Genomic DNA, 15,512 nt, shown 5'->3' on the forward strand with positions numbered 1-15,512 from the left:
GCTGCTTGTTTTTAATTAAATCCAAGTATACTTAAGTTGACAACAGAGTTTTACCTTATCTTCTTTGGTTTTTAAATATAAAAATAACCTGCCAAATCTTTTGGTGACGTACTAGGAAGATGATGACCTACTTTCCCACCATTACCCTCAAGTTAGTTATGCCAGTCATGCTTGAGACACATAGCCTGTCAGGGTTTCTACTGCTGTGATGACACACCATGACAAAAAACGTAAGTTGGGGAGGCTTAGGCTTCCAGATCAGTCCATCACTGCAGGAAGGCAGGGTAGGAACCTGGAGGCAGGAACTGATGCAGAGGCCATGGAGGAATTCTGCTTACTGGCTTGCTCACATGGCTTGCTCAGCCTGCTTTCTTATAGAACCCAGGACCACCAGCCCAGGGACTGTACTGCCCACAGTGGTCCGGGCCCTCCCCCATTGATCACTAATTGAGAAAATACCTTACAGCTGGATCTTAGATCGAATGGAGACATTTCAAGTGAGGTTTCTTCCTCTCTGATGACTCTTGTGTCACCGGTGACACACAGAACCAGTCAAGTACACAGCCTTAAGAGTTATAAAAACCTTGGCCAGTTAAAGGAGTAAAACTTGAGAGGGGACATGAGATAAAAGGCTGGGGCCAGGCCAGGACCCAGAAGGAGGGGTAGGAGTTGGTTTAAGAGTGGGGATTGGTGCTTGTCACTTCATCCCTAAAGACTTGGCTGCTTGCCTCTGAGGACCTCTGCTTAGGGTTTGGAGTAGGCTGCAGAGGAAATTTTGCAGTCTTGTGATCTAACCTGGGGGGAAGACACATCAAATATCCATAGCGTTGCATTTCAGCCTGCTCAGTACCTGGTTCAGTGGTCTGCTGCAGAAGTGAGGATATGATCTTGAGTGGCTAGCAAGGGGACAGTGAGAGAGGGAGATGAACACATTCCCTGGTGGATGAGTTAGGCCAGCAACTGGTTCCCTGTGTCCTGGTTATCACTTTATTCCCATTATGATTCCACACACTGTTAATTTTCAGTGTCAGGCCTTTGTGCTTTTTGCTAAATCCCAAGTAGGGTAAGACTGGGTATTTGTGAAGTTGTCTTTAGCCTAACTCAATGATTGCCACTGTTGCCACTTACTAATGGTGTTTGTGGGCCTCACTGGTGTCCTTGCAGGATCTGAATTTGAATGCCTTTGTGTTGGTCTCTGCTTCTCTGGTCTTACACTGACCTCACTCGACACTGGCACCACACACTCCTGTGGGCCTTTAAGCTTGCAGCTCAGGTTAAGGCTTTATTGAAAAGAAGAGAAACCTATTTTCCTTTTTTGCAGTGCTGGGTTAGAATTTGTCTTAATGCATTCTGAGCAAATTCTCATTAAGTGAGACTCTTTAAAAGGCTTGAAAGCTGGACATAGTGGCACACCCTTGAGAGGCAAGTGGATCTCTGAGTTTGAGACCACGCTGGTCTACATGACTAGTTCCAGATTAAAAAGCCAGGAAAAAGTAAAACAACCACCCCCCTCCCCCAATAAATAGCTAACTAGTTAAAGTTCAATGCCTAATCTGGTGCCAGGTATAGCGGCTCAAGGATGTAATCCCAGCACTAGGAAGATAGAGGCAGGAGTGTCAGTTCAAGGACAACCTTGGCTACAGGAGAACCTGTCTCAGAAACACCACCACCAAAGCCCCACACACTCGGCCTGCCTTCTTGCTCCTGTCCCAGTATTTCTCCTGTTCTTTCACTGAAGGAATAACACCGTATGCTTCTGTTTCCAACTGTTTTCCCTTTTTTTCCCTGAATAGTATGTGGCTGCCTCAAACTTGGAATGCTGGTTAGTAACTCCGTCAGAAGGCCCTGGAGGGGCTAAAGCCAGGGAAGCCCGTTGTCTTTTGTATCATTAGGCTGGAGAACACTTCAGCTAGTGGAGTCTGGACTTAAACAGAAGCATATGCATGGGATGTTCTCTCTGCTCCTCAAGCGCCTCAGCTCTCAGTCCAGTGTTTGCTTTGGCCAATGCTGACTTAGGTTAATAGAGTTGATAAGTGACTGGGAAATTCTTTCTTTCTTTCTTTCTTTTTTTTTTAAATTGTGTTGGACAGATGACTGTTTTCTATGTTGAGATAGTTTTTTTGGCCTAGTAGCGTTTGTGAGGAGCCAGTGCTTAGCAAGAGGAGGGAAGCCTGGGACTCCTCCCAGCTTGTTTCCTGGCTCCTCCCCTTGAGTCTCAGTTCTTTCCCAAAGGACATGAACACCCGTCAGTATAGATGATGAAGAGCACAGTCAGTATTGAGTAAAAGCTGCATGTGGAGGAGGAACTGGTGATCTCCAAGCCAGTTAAGGGAAACTGTAACCATTTGCTTTTGATCTCTTGGGAGTGGGCTGCTTTCTCCAAGGCTTCCTGTGGAAGAGTTGGTGCAGGTTGGGGTCAAGGAGGAGAGTCAGGAGTTTATGCATGGGGCGCCCTTCTCTACTGTGGTATTTGCAGGAGTGAGTGGACCATCGTAGAAAGGCAGGCGAGGGGGAGCTGGAGCCCAGGCTTCCCGAGGGCCCTCCCAGATCACCTTCCCTCTTCGGCAGGCACTAAGCGACCGCTTCAGCGGTGAGATCCCCGATGACCAGATGGCACACAGTTCATTTTTTCCAGATGAGTACTTCACCTGCTCCTCGCTCTGCCTCAGCTGTGGGTAAGTGAGAGCTGCCATGCCATCCTGCAGCTTGAAACCAGAGGCTGAGAGTGTTGCTTCTGAGTTGGGTGTGTGGGACAGTCACCCAATTGCTAGTTAAATTATGGAATCTGGTAGAGCTTGGGCCAGCAAGATGGCTCAGCGAGTAAAGGTTCCTGCTGCTAAGTCTTGATGACCTGAGTTTGATTCTGGGACCCATAAGGTGGAAAGAGAATTGACTTCCACAAGTTGTCCTCTGACCTCTGCTTACGTGGCGTGTGTGTGTGTGTGTGTGTGTGTGTGTGTGTGTGTGTGTGTGTGTAATTTAAAAATTAATAAAATTAATTTGGGGGATATTAATGCACTTGATGGTTCATTTCTGACAAGTTCCAGGTGATCCTGCTACTCTGGAGACCGTCCTTTAGGGCAGTAAGGGCTTTAGGAAAGATGGCCTGAAGACTGGTGTGGGTGTGAATTGATTGGCCTCCGGTGTAGCCAGTTTTCATGGCAGGAGACTGGGGTTGCCTGCTTGTCTCTGTTTCTTTGACAACTTTCGTTGTTTTCATGTGACTGCATTTATTCAGGTCACACTCAAGGGTCCCCACACTCATTCCCAACTGTGGACAGAATTTTGTGACAGGTGCTAACCCTAGGGGATTAGTTTTCTTTATAAGGACAAACTCTGAGAACACAGAATTTTCTAAGGAACATTCAGAATTGAAGCCAAGGCCCCACATCCAGGGATTTTCCCTGAGTGCATCTGGGCTGTGCCCTTGGCAGTAGTGATTTATAAAGTTCCAGAGGTATTCAGAACTGTACTTAGGCTGAGAGCATTGGGTTAGAATAATTCTCCGTCTTAACCTGTAGCACCTTTAGTCGTTAAAATCCAGGCTCTGGATCAGTGGGTCTGGATGGAGCCTGAGATACTTCTGCCCGTGTCTTGAAAGGGTTTCAGGGTGCTGCTGTGCTGCTGGTCTGTGGAACCCACTTGGCCACAGAGTGGTTAGAGCAGTGACTCACAAATTTTAGCATGGATCAGAGGAATTCAGAGTGTGCTAAGCAGATAACTTAGCCCCATTTCAGATTTAGTACATTTGCAGAGAACTGGAGAATTGGTGGGTTTGATAATTCCTGGGTAAAAGTGACACCGCTTGTAGGACATCCCTTGAGGGTTGGTGCATCACTTTAAGCTGTTGAAGGCACTGAAATCACAGTCTTATTTATTACTTGCCTGATGGATCTTAGGAGTTTAAACAGTGTGTCAAGACCAGGTTGCAGTCTCCTTGTTCTGTAGACACCACTCTGAATTCCCTTCACCTCTAAACTGTTTTGGTCACATCAGGGCACCATATCCTCCACTCTTGCCCATTTACAGGAGGAGACCTGAACCTACTCTTTGTCCTCGGACGATCCACCCGATCTGAGGGCTACAGAACCATTTCCGACCTGGGTGAGCAGGTCTTCAGTCGTGCAGTAGAGGGCAAGAACATTTTTTTGGAGAGTCCCACTTGTGAAGAGAGGACAAATCTTAGTTGTTAAAAGGGTGGCATCTGTTTGCTCTGCCTGAGTCCAGCATGAGAGGATCAAGCACTGTCGGTTCATCACCTTTCATTCTGAGCATCTGCAGGATTTCTGGAATTTTCTGTTACTACAGTGAAACCCTAAAGTGCTGATCTCTGTTTCTGCCTTGTCAGCATGGCACAGTTTGCTGTTCACTTCAATGTATCCCTGGATACATTGCCAATTTAGGGGCTAGCTTTTTATTTTTACATTCTGGCAACTGTATGGTTTAACTTTGCTGTCTTAGTTGCTTTTCTGTTGCCATGAAGAGACATTATGCCCAAGGCTACTTATTTTTTTTTTTTTTTAAAGATTTATTTATTTATTTTATTTATGAATACACTGTCGCTGTCTTCGGACACACCAGAAGAGGGCATCCAATCTCATTACGGATGGTTGTGAGCCACCATGTGGTTGCTGGGATTTGAACTCACGACCTCTGGAAGAGCAGTCAGTGCTCTTAACTGCTGAGCCATCTCTCCAGCCCCCAAGGCTACTTATAAAAGAAAGGATTTAATTTGGAGCTCACAGTTCCAGAGGTTAGAGTCCGCGTCCATGGTGGGGAGCTTGGCCGCAGGCAGGTAGGCAGGCATGGTGCTGGAGCAGTAGCTGAGAGCTGACATCTTGAGACACAGGTATTAGGCAGAGGGGGTAAGGAGTGGGGATGAGAATATGAACCAGGAATGGTCTGAGCTTTTAAAACCTCAAAGCCCCACCTGTTCCCGCAAGGCCACCCCGTAGTACTAATGTTTTAGTAAATCCTGGTATGGAATATCTATTTGCTTCAGTGGTTTGTTCTTGACTGAAAGGCACACAGAGACTTTATATTTTAATATGCCTTAGGCAGCACAATAAGTGGGACTGCCTAACCTCCATGCTGTTAGAATCCACCTCTCACTGGTAACTACTTTCTACTTACTAGCTTCATGTTCCATCTTGGATGCTCTTGACCCAGTCGATCAGCCCTCTGGGCCCCTTTACGTGGCAGCTCTGCTTCTCTCTCCTGCACACGCTTCACGTATGGCATCTCTCCTTCCTTTCTTCTTCCTCAAGGTCCCAAGCCTGGGAGCCCCAAATCCCACCTCTGTCGCTCCTCCCCAGCTATTGGTTGCTGGCATCTCTATTTACCAATCAGAATTAACTGGGGGTGGGTTCCCAGAAGCGTGAGAATCCAGTACACCACACCTCTGATCCTTCCTCTTACCCATCCCGGGAAGCATTCAGACCTATGACCACATTGGAACTAGTCTCATGTAAACTAACTGCATTTTCATTACATCTCTCTTGTCTTTTTAATTTCTTAAGACCTATTCAGCTTTCACCTCTAGTCAAGTTCGTGTCTTCCATCTCTTCCATTTCTACAGAGGGGCTAGGCTTTTTTTTACTTTTTTTCCATTTCCCCATTCAGAGTAATAGTTGTTTCCTCTCTGTTGTGCTGTTGCTAGAAAGGTTTGCACTAGAAGCCATTCTGAGACCTCAGATATGTGACTGTGTTTATCCTGAACCAAAAGTTGTCTTCTGCCATTTATTCAAAGAGATGTCTGAGGCAAGTGACTTCCAAACATTGTGTGAAAAGCTAGAGATACAATCTCTAGATTGTAGAGATACAATCTAAGTCAGAAAGGGGGCTATGGATAAACTAGGTCTGGTTTAGGCCCCGGGCCTGTTCAGAGCCAGACACTTCTGTGTGAGTGATACTATCCTCTTAGCCCACTCACTTTGTGTTTGGCTTCCTTCAGGGCGGGCTGTAAGAACAGCATGAACCACGGCAAGGAAGGGGTGCCCCATGAAGCCAAGAGCCGCTGTCGGTACTCCCACCAGTATGACAACCGAGTTTATACCTGCAAGGTGAGTCCGCTCAGCCTCTCCTCACTCCGGCAGGGAAGTCCTAGAAACCCTGCATTGACCCGAAAGAAAGGGATGACCCGGCAGTGCTTCCCCTCCTTCCAGAGCCTTGGTTCTATTTGAGCTTATTCATCCTCCTGCTGAGCTGCTTCTCAGGAAACCACTTTAGATGTTTTTTTTTTCCTGTCTGCGACAGGAATAGAATTTAGAGCATAATTCTGGGTCCCAGGCTAGTGTATAGTGTTTTCTCATGGAGAGCACTGGCTTCTTAAGAGAAATTAACCTCCTTCTGAGGTGCTAAACTCAAGGCATGTACCCCTCACTGGTGTGGTAATTTGTGGGGTGGAGGGTGTGAGGAGGTCATGGGGCCCGGTGTACCTAGAGTAAACTGGCAGAATCATCCATGTTTCAGGCCTGCTATGAGAGGGGCAAGGAAGTCAGCGTGGTGCCCAAAACATCTGCCTCCACTGACTCTCCCTGGATGGGTCTGGCAAAGTACGCCTGGTCTGGGTGAGTGTGAGTGAAGACCTCCACAGAGGGGAGACCCTCTCTCAAGTCTCAGAAAGTCGCGACCACCCAGTAATCTGCTCGAGACACCATGTACCGGAGCAATTGCGAGGTTATTAGGGCGTGACAACTAGCTGCCGGTCAATTCGTATGCCCACGCAGGAGCTGAATTGACCCCGACAGCCAGTTTGAGAAGGGTTTTTAAGGGGAAAAACCACAAACCAAGGAATGGGGAGGGGGTGAGAGGTTGCTAGGGTGGTGTAACATGAAAATAGTGGAACATTCCAAAGGAACCCAACCTACGGGAGTCAGGGTCAGGTGAAAGCTCTCTGTACGCTTATCTTTCTCAAGAATGTGGTCCTGCCCTGTTACTTCTGCCTTGCCCTGTCAGTATGGTTCTCAGCTTGGTTCCACCTGGCTAAATTGCATTCTAGCCAGTTCCCGTAATTAGTCTGTCCACATTCTTAACTTGCTTCATGCCTCCATGTCTTTGTAAAGAAAGCCTAAAGAATATTTTATGTCTAAAAAGGATTCTATATACCCAGTATCTATAATTTCTCACTCTACATGAGTAGCACGCCAGACTGTTGGTCTGGTTTGGTTGTGCGTGTTTTCTAGCACCTGGCAGAGTAACCTGCTGACTTGCCGACTTCCCTCCTTGCAGGTATGTGATCGAGTGTCCTAACTGCGGTGTGGTCTATCGGAGCCGCCAGTACTGGTTTGGAAACCAGGACCCTGTGGACACGGTGGTGCGGACAGAGATTGTACACGTGTGGCCTGGAGTAAGAGCTGTCCCCTTGCTTCCCTCCTGCTGTTTGTCCTGTTCAGTTATTGAGTGTTTGTGTCTGGAGAGGTGGAGTTTGCTTACAGTAGAAAAGTCAACCATGATTTCAGCATGTGAGTGGTTTAGTTTAGAGAGACGTAATCTATAGAACCCATCCTGTTGCCGTTCTTCACTTCTTATTCATTACATAAATGACTGGAACATAGACTTGAATGAGATAGCTGAAATTAGTCTAGCATTCCGAACTAGCAGACAAGACTTCATTTTGTATGCGCTTACTCATCGTCTATATGCATACATGCATATTTTTAGAGATGTGCTTACTGTTCACTTGTTTATACAGAGATGGGGCCACACTGTGTTGCTCAGGCTGGCCTTGAGCTTCTGGAGTCAAGGAATTTCCCTGCTTAAGCCTTCTGAGTAGCTGAGACTATAGGCATGCCCCAGCAGTCTTTGCTCAAGTATATTTTACCTGCTGTTTTTCCTATCTTTTTCTCATGACAGTTTATTTGACTTAGTGCTATGGTTTGACTTACCATTTTCTTTTTTTCTTTTTTCTTTTTTTGGTTTTTCGAGACAGGGTTTCTCTGTGTAGCCCTGGCTGTCCTGAAACTCACTCTGTAGACCAGGCTGGCCTCGAACTCAGAAATCCGCCTGCCTCTGCCTCCCAAGTGCTGGGATTAAAGGTGTGTGCCACCACCGCCCGGCCCATTTTCTTATTTTTGACATCTATTCAACTTATGGTTTCTTATTAATGAATATGTTTTTGTGACTATATGTGGGAAAGCTATTTCTGTTCTGGGAAAGTGTGTGTGTGTGTGTGTGTGTGTGTGTGTGTGTGTGCACGCGCGCACATGTGTGGATATGTGTGCTCATGCTACAGCATGCATGTGGAGATCAGAGGACAACTTGTGGGAGTTGGGTCTCCCTTGCTACCATGTGGGTCCCAGGAATTGGGTTTATATTGTCATGTTTAGCAGTAAATGCCTTAGCTGCTAAACCATCTTCCAGAGCAGGACATTTCATTGCCTACATTCTAAAAAGTAGACTGTTTCTTTTGAAATACAGTCTCACTGTATTGCCCAGGCTGGCCTTAAGCTTGTGGTCCTCCTGGCGTCACCTCCCAAGTGCTGAAATGACAGGTGTGTTCCATGGCTCGGCTTAGAGAGATTATTGGCCTCTCTTACTGTTTTCCACTTTGGAAAGCCAGATCTGTTTAGGAGATAGTGATACAGTTAGCACTTTGATTCTGTGTCAGTCATTGCTCACAGTTGCTCTTGGTAGTGTATCTTTGTTCTAAGCTCCTTGGGAGGCTGAGACAGGAGGATGGTTTGAGCCCAGGAGTTTGGGGGCTAGCTTGATGCAACATTAGAAAGGCCCTGTCCCAGGATAAAATCCAATCACTGTTCGTATTTGGAACTACTCATGAATCATAACAAATCCAACACAACTACTTGTCTCCGAGGGCATTATTTTACTGTCTGTTGCTCCACTTGCTGGATAGGGTAATTCCTGTTGCGGTGCTATCTAAACTCAGGCAGAGCATTCAGCCCATGGTCATGTGTGACGGTCAGCTTTGTGTTACTGTGTCATACACTAGCTTAGAAAGAGGAAAGTTTTCTTTCAGCTTATACTTTTGGAGGTTTCTATCCATGACCAATTGGCTGGGTCAGGACTATAGTTAAATAGTGCATCCCGATGGGAGTCTGTGACAGAGGAAAGAGACCAACATCCCATAGTCCCCTTCAAGAGCATGTCCCTAATGTGATCAAGAGTTCAGAGGGCCAGCCAGGCGGTGGTGGCACACGCCTTTAATCCCAGCACTTGGGAGGCAGAGGCAGGCGGATTTCTGAGTTCGAGGCCAGCCTGGTCTACAGAGTGAATTTCAGGACAGCCAGGGCTACACAGAGAAACCCTGTCTGGAAAAAACCAAAAAAAAAAAAGTTCAGAGGGCCTTATCTTTTTCAAATACATCAGTGCAGACTGCCGTGTGTGATACTGCCTGTCTGCCTTGTTCTACCTCCCCTGGTGGTGGTTTACAATTCTGAATTGGTCCCAGATATCCCTCTCCTTTTCCTCTCTACACTCAGGGATTAATGAGCCCCTGCATTTTCCTTGCAGACTGATGCATTTCTGAAGGATAATAACAATGCCGCCCAGCGTCTGTTGGATGGGATGAACTTTATGGCTCAGTCAGTGTCTGAGCTTAGCCTTGGACCCACTAAGGCTGTGACTTCTTGGCTGACGGACCAGATTGCCCCTGCTTACTGGAGACCCAACTCCCAGATCCTGGTATGAGTCGTGATGTAGACCATTCTGATTATTCCATGTTGTCTGGTGCTAAGCTGGTTCCAGGAGGAGGCACAAACATTTCCCCTCCTAGGGTTTTCCCTGAGAGTCTTGGGAGGGAGCAGCTTTAGGCTGCTTCTTTGCTTCTGATGTGCCTTCTGTGTGTCCTGTGAGTGTTTTCTCTGTGGTGGGTTGTATTTCCATACCTGTGAGAGAGCCAATTAATATTGCCTAGATGTCAGAGGTTTACAGTTACATGATCTGGAGAAAGGAGTCTTTTTGAGGTCATTTCTTGGCTTGATTCACAATTCTCTAGGGTACCCACAACCTGGAATTAATTTCAGCCCAAACACCTGTAACAGGAGGCACTCTGCCCCTCTCCTTTCTTTATTCAGGGAACTATTATTACTAGAAAGCTTGGGTCCTGACTGAGCTGGAACCCACCTTCAGGAGTTTGTGGTTGCCCCCTGGGTCATGTCCACCCTCAGCCGAGCAGGCATGTAGGACCTCTTCCTCTTCTCTGTTTTGTTTTGGACTTGAAACAGAGCTGCAACCAGTGTGCAACATCCTTCAAGGACAACGACACCAAGCATCACTGCCGGGCCTGTGGTGAGGGCTTCTGTGACAGCTGCTCATCCAAGACCCGGCCAGTGCCTGAGCGGGGCTGGGGACCTGCGCCTGTCCGTGTGTGTGACAACTGCTACGATGCCAGGAATGTCCAGTTAGGTAATGTGGGGTGCAGGATCTGCGAGCAAGAGTGCAAGGCGAGTCACTCTTCTTTGCACCCACTGAGTGCTGGGCCCTGGATGCTCACGCCTCCAACCATATTACTTCTGAGAGCAGCTGCTCCTCTGGCTGAGGCTTGTCCTCCTGAGCTCCTAGCCAGCATAAGGCTGTGCTGCTGATCCTTGAGGTGGAGGTTCGGGAGGCAGGATCAAACGTGGCCTGGCCTGAACTCTGAGCTCAGTGGTGCTTCTGAGAGGAAAATATCTGTATATCGCTGATGAGTTCTGGAAAGCCAGACAAGCTTAGGTTGAGTCCTCTCTCTGTAGAAAGTTTAGGTCTTGCTCCCAGAACCAATCTTGTTGACTTTAAAAATAAGTTATAAATCAGTTCTAAAGAGGTAAAGGACAAGAGATGCCTAGGCCAGTTTCAGGGTCTCAACAGACTGACCCCACAAGTCACTTTCAGTTACTGTGGGAATCTGGGAGTGCTCCAGTGTGGCCCCCTGAGCTCCTGTATGAGAGGACTACTGAGAGGCAACAGCTATCTCTTGTCTTATCCACAGATGTGACTGAGGCACAGGCGGATGATGAAGGTGGAACACTGATTGCCCGGAAGGTGGGCGAGGCCGTGCAGAACACCTTGGGAGCCGTGGTGACAGCTATTGACATACCACTAGGTGGGCCTGGACAGTGCCTATATTGGATATAATGCATATAGCCTGAGGGGTTTGGGGGCACCCTGAGTGCTCATTTTGACTTGCTTGCTGACTGGATTGAGTTTGGCAGCAAGGAACGAAGAAAAGTGTTAGACTTGCGTTTATGTGCTGATTCTTTTAGTAGTATCAGCTGTATTTCTGGAGACCATCCTTGCCACCATGTGTTGCTGTACCTAAAGGCAGTAGCATGCTATTTTGTCTAAAATAGCTCTCTGTGTGCTCTCTGGGCCTTTCTACTTGGTGTCTCTGGTAGATGAACCACGAGGGTATTCAGGGCTTCAAGAGCTGACACTTTGTGGCTGGACAGTGGCTCAGTGTTTAAGAGCACTTCCTGCTCACTCTCACAGAGGACGTTTAAGTCTGTGTCCAAGCACCCATGTTGGGTAGCTCATAACCACTAACTCCAACTCCAGGGGATCTTCTACTCTCTCGGGGCTTCCATGTGTACATGTACATATGTAGATACATGTATGCATGCACGTGCGTGTGTATACACACACACACACGAATAAATTTTAATTTTAAAAAAGCTAACGTATGGAACCAGGTGGCATATGCTTTTAATTCCAGCAGGTGAGTCTCTGACTTTGAAGCCAGTCTGGCCTACATAGCAGCAAGTTTTAGGCCAGCTAGGGATACATGTCTCAGAGAGAGATAGACCCTGGGACACTGTCTCAGAGAGGGGAGGGGGGTGGGAGAGGGCGGGAGAGAGAAGCAGCTATTGCTTTAGTGTTTGAAGAGAGAGGAAGTATGCTTCTGTAATTTGTTGCAGTTACAGAGCCTGCTTAGGTTCCAGGAAAGGGAGCTGGAGTCTCAGAGAAGGACAGCATGCCAGAGAACTTGTCACATTAGTTTAGTCATGAATTTTGTTTGTTTGTGTGCATGTGTCATGGCCTACATATAAAGGTGAAAAGTCAACTTTTAGGGTCAGTTATCCCCTTCCATGTCATTAGGCCTGGGGGCAAGTGTCTCTTATCTGTACCTGCTGAGGCATCTCATTGGCCAAGCTTTTGGTAATTCAGCGTTTAAGATCCTTCTCTGCATCAGTTGTGAGGGGTACTTATAACCAGAGTAGGAAGAAAGAGGGGGGAAGCAAGTAGTGGCTGGAGGACTTGGCAGGACAGGTGAGCCTGGCGTGTATTTGGGTGTTAGGGTAAGGGAGAGATCAGAGTGGCTAGAGAGAAAAAGGGTAGCCCACAAAACAAATCCTGAGCCTTTCATTCAGTGGTATTAGAACAGGTGGATTTGCCTGGTTTCAAGTCAGATTACATCTGCCCTGAGCTACCTGGGAGGGGCCTAGGCTGCCCTTGCTGGGTGTAGTTTGTTCATGGAGTGTTCCTTTGCTCAGCTTGCATCAGGCTGGGTTTGGTCTTTCCTCCTCTTCCTTCTTTTTTTAGTTTTTTTTTTTTTTTAACTTTTGAGATTTACTGCAAGAGCAGCAGGTTTGTTTGTTTGTTTGTTTGTTTGTTTTGGGACCTGGTTTCTCTATCCTGAAACTCATTCTGTAGGAGACTGGCCTTGAACTCAGGCCAGCCTCTGCCTTAGCTTCCTGAGTGCTGGGAATAAAGCCATGCACCACCACGCCCAGTTTACTGCAAGTGTTCTTAATTACTGAGCCAGCTCTGCGTTCCAGGCATATTATGACTGAATGTCTGACTGTGAAGTCTGGACTCGTTTGTGGTTCCTTCGATTGCAGTGAATACAGTTTCACTGTAGTGTCACTCAAGTGTGGTGGATAGAGAAACAGCAGTGCCTTGGCCACAGGTCCGGTGGTCAGGGGAAGAAGCCTGGCCTCTTGTTTGTCTCTTTAATATTTTATCTGTTGTGCCTGTGAGGGGTGCTCACTTGCATGCCTGTGCCATGGCACACACATGGAGGTCAGAGGACAGCGTCCTCCTTCTGCCATGTGAGTCCTGCAGATTGAACTCAGGCCTGGTGGTGAAATCGCTAAGCAGTTACAGACACCTGCTGGGGAAGCCTGGCACCCTGAGTTCTGTCCTGGGAACCCATGTAATAAAGGAGACTCTCCAGAATTACCTCTGACTTCCACTCAAAACGCTGTGGCAGAGGTGTGGTAGAGCGTCCGGGTAGCATCCCCGACGTCTAGGTCTAGGCCACTGCATGAACTGGATGTGGTAGTGTCCACCTCTAACCCCAGGACTGGGGAAGTGGAGGCAAGGGGATCAGAAGTACAGGGTCATCCTCAGCAACCATGAGTCTGAGGCTACTCTGTGCTGTATGTCTCATAAAATACATAAATAAAAATAAACAGAAGAGCACAGCACAGGAATGGTTCTCTGTGAGGTTGGATGACAGACTAAAACGTGTCAGAGGGACTCGAGGGCAAGGTTCCAGAGTCCTGACTGTTGCTGTTCCTTCCCTGATGTAGGCCTGGTGAAGGATGCTGCCAGGCCGGCCTACTGGGTGCCCGACCATGAGATCCTGCACTGCCACAGCTGCCGAAAGGAGTTCAGTGTCAAGCTCTCCAAGCACCACTGCCGAGCCTGCGGACAGGGCTTCTGCGACGAGTGCTCCCATGACCGCAGGGCTGTCCCCTCGCGTGGCTGGGACCATCCAGTCCGAGTCTGCTTCAACTGCAATAAAAAGCCCGGTGACCTTTAACCCCAGTTCCCTCTCCGACTCCTTCACAATTCCTTAGGTTCTCAGGGTTAGAAACAGAAGTCTCACTGAGGTAGGCCCTCCTCCTGGTCACCTGATGTGGTGTCTGGTGTGTGTGTGCCCCTCTCACATCCCTGGGCTGTTTTTCCTCAGTGGAGGTGAGCCTGGCGGTAGATCCGAAGGCATGAACCACCTCAGGGCAGGGGACAGAGCAGCTCTCAGTGAAGCGGAATGGACCAGAGTCCATCGCATTTATTTCAGTTAAAAATAATAAATCTCTATATATCTCTCCATTTAGCCATCTAGAGGGGATTTGGAGCAGTCAAGAGTGCATCTGCTTTGAAGACTTAGCCCTGGTGTGTCCCCAGCACAGGGATAAGGTGGCACTGGGAGTCAGTCTTTCTCCTGAAGCGACCCAGGTTCAGTCACCTTTTACTGTGTCTCCCAGAGCTTGGCAGCATCCTTTTCTGCCCCTCTTTCTTCCTGCTCCCCAGCTGCCTGAGTGACGCCCTAGACTTGAACCTCCTGCTTGAAGCAGTCTTGGTTCCGGCCCGTTCAAGGCAGAGGTCCGGCTTCCTGTGTAAGCTACTGGTATATGTAAGGGTCAGACGGGTAGGGTCTTGAGACATGAAACGTCAAAATGCAGGTCCTATGGCCCCTGTAGTCGGGCGTGCGGAGGGAGGTCGTTCTCCCCCGGCAGGGTGTCTGCTCCTTGAGCTTCTGCCTCCGTTGGGCCTCTTTAGAAGGCCAGACCCTGCTCCTGAGTCGGAGTCCAACTCCTCCCTCTGCCCCTGAACTCCAGTCTGCCCCTCTTAGGATTTTTATTGCTCAAAGTGTCTTATTCTTTGTTCCCATACATATAACCCCTCTGTCTATTGGGGGGGGGAGGGGTGACCACAAGAAACCTTCCAGGGAAACAGCACAGAATGGACTGTTAGTTATGTTTTTTAAATACATATATAAATATATAAATAAATACTTCAACAGATCATGAGGAAAAAATTCTCTTTGGTTCTTACAAGAGAAATGAAGTGAACAAATGTTTCTCAAAAAGAGCTTGGACATCATATCGATCATGACTGGAAAGACTTGTGCTGAATTCCTGTCAGGGTGGAGTTCGTCTTCAGTGGCCAAAAAAAGAATGAAAACAATACTGTTATTGATTGAACTGATGAGTGGGTGGAGCCTCGGGGAAATGTGTGGGTGGTCATTCCTGGGGTGTGTATCCAGTGATGTTCGTCCTGCAATGGATTGGTCCTTCTTCGGTCTGTCCTTTCTGCCTCCTGAGGCTCTGTTCTAGGACTGTTTCATCTGTTGACCACTATAAAGGATCTTCCTGCTGAGCACAGCTGTGTTGGCTCGTTCTTGCTCTTACATCTCTTTTCCAGTTGATAGAGCATAGCTGGTGTCGGCAGAGCAGACGTCACGAGAGGCGTGTCTGAGGAAGGGATGTTTAACATAGCATATCAACTTATGTGGGTGAGCTTTTTATTAAATACAGGTCCACAAGACCATTTACAGTGATATACCTGCACTTAAGATGGAAAGTGTTTATGTTAGGCTGGTCTTGAACCCAGGAGCTCAAGTCATCCTTCCGCCTCAGCTTCTCAAGTAGCTGGGACTTCAAAAGTATGTCACACTAAGCTCGGGGTGTGTTAAACCAGCCTCCTAACAGTTGACATCCCCCACCACCCCCACTCCCCATGTCCTGGTTTCATGTATTCCACATCGAACTTGAACCTGTTATCCTCACCTGCACCTTCCAAGTTCTCAGCTTACAGGTGTGCACCACCATGCCTGTTTTACATGGTGT

At 47.8% G+C, this 15,512-nt stretch overlaps 1 protein-coding gene across 2 annotated transcripts in view; it reads left to right on the forward strand.

The window, feature by feature from the left end:
* Nucleotides 1-15,043, forward strand: part of Zfyve1 (zinc finger FYVE-type containing 1) — a 52,471-nt gene extending 37,428 nt beyond the window's left edge. For both annotated transcript variants that reach the window (XM_028782137.1, XM_028782138.1), the window contains exons 5-12: nucleotides 2,569-2,675; nucleotides 5,954-6,062; nucleotides 6,472-6,569; nucleotides 7,231-7,348; nucleotides 9,472-9,642; nucleotides 10,185-10,365; nucleotides 10,928-11,041; nucleotides 13,470-15,043. In XM_028782137.1, the coding sequence (XP_028637970.1) occupies nucleotides 2,569-2,675; nucleotides 5,954-6,062; nucleotides 6,472-6,569; nucleotides 7,231-7,348; nucleotides 9,472-9,642; nucleotides 10,185-10,365; nucleotides 10,928-11,041; nucleotides 13,470-13,702 (1,131 nt within the window). In that variant the 3' untranslated portion in view covers nucleotides 13,703-15,043. The remainder of the gene's footprint in view (nucleotides 1-2,568; nucleotides 2,676-5,953; nucleotides 6,063-6,471; nucleotides 6,570-7,230; nucleotides 7,349-9,471; nucleotides 9,643-10,184; nucleotides 10,366-10,927; nucleotides 11,042-13,469) is intronic.
* Nucleotides 15,044-15,512: the final 469 nt, after the last annotated feature.

This window comes from Grammomys surdaster, unplaced genomic scaffold (assembly GCF_004785775.1).
Source record: "Grammomys surdaster isolate TR1022 unplaced genomic scaffold, NIH_TR_1.0 721, whole genome shotgun sequence".
NCBI lineage: Eukaryota > Metazoa > Chordata > Mammalia > Rodentia > Muridae > Grammomys > Grammomys surdaster.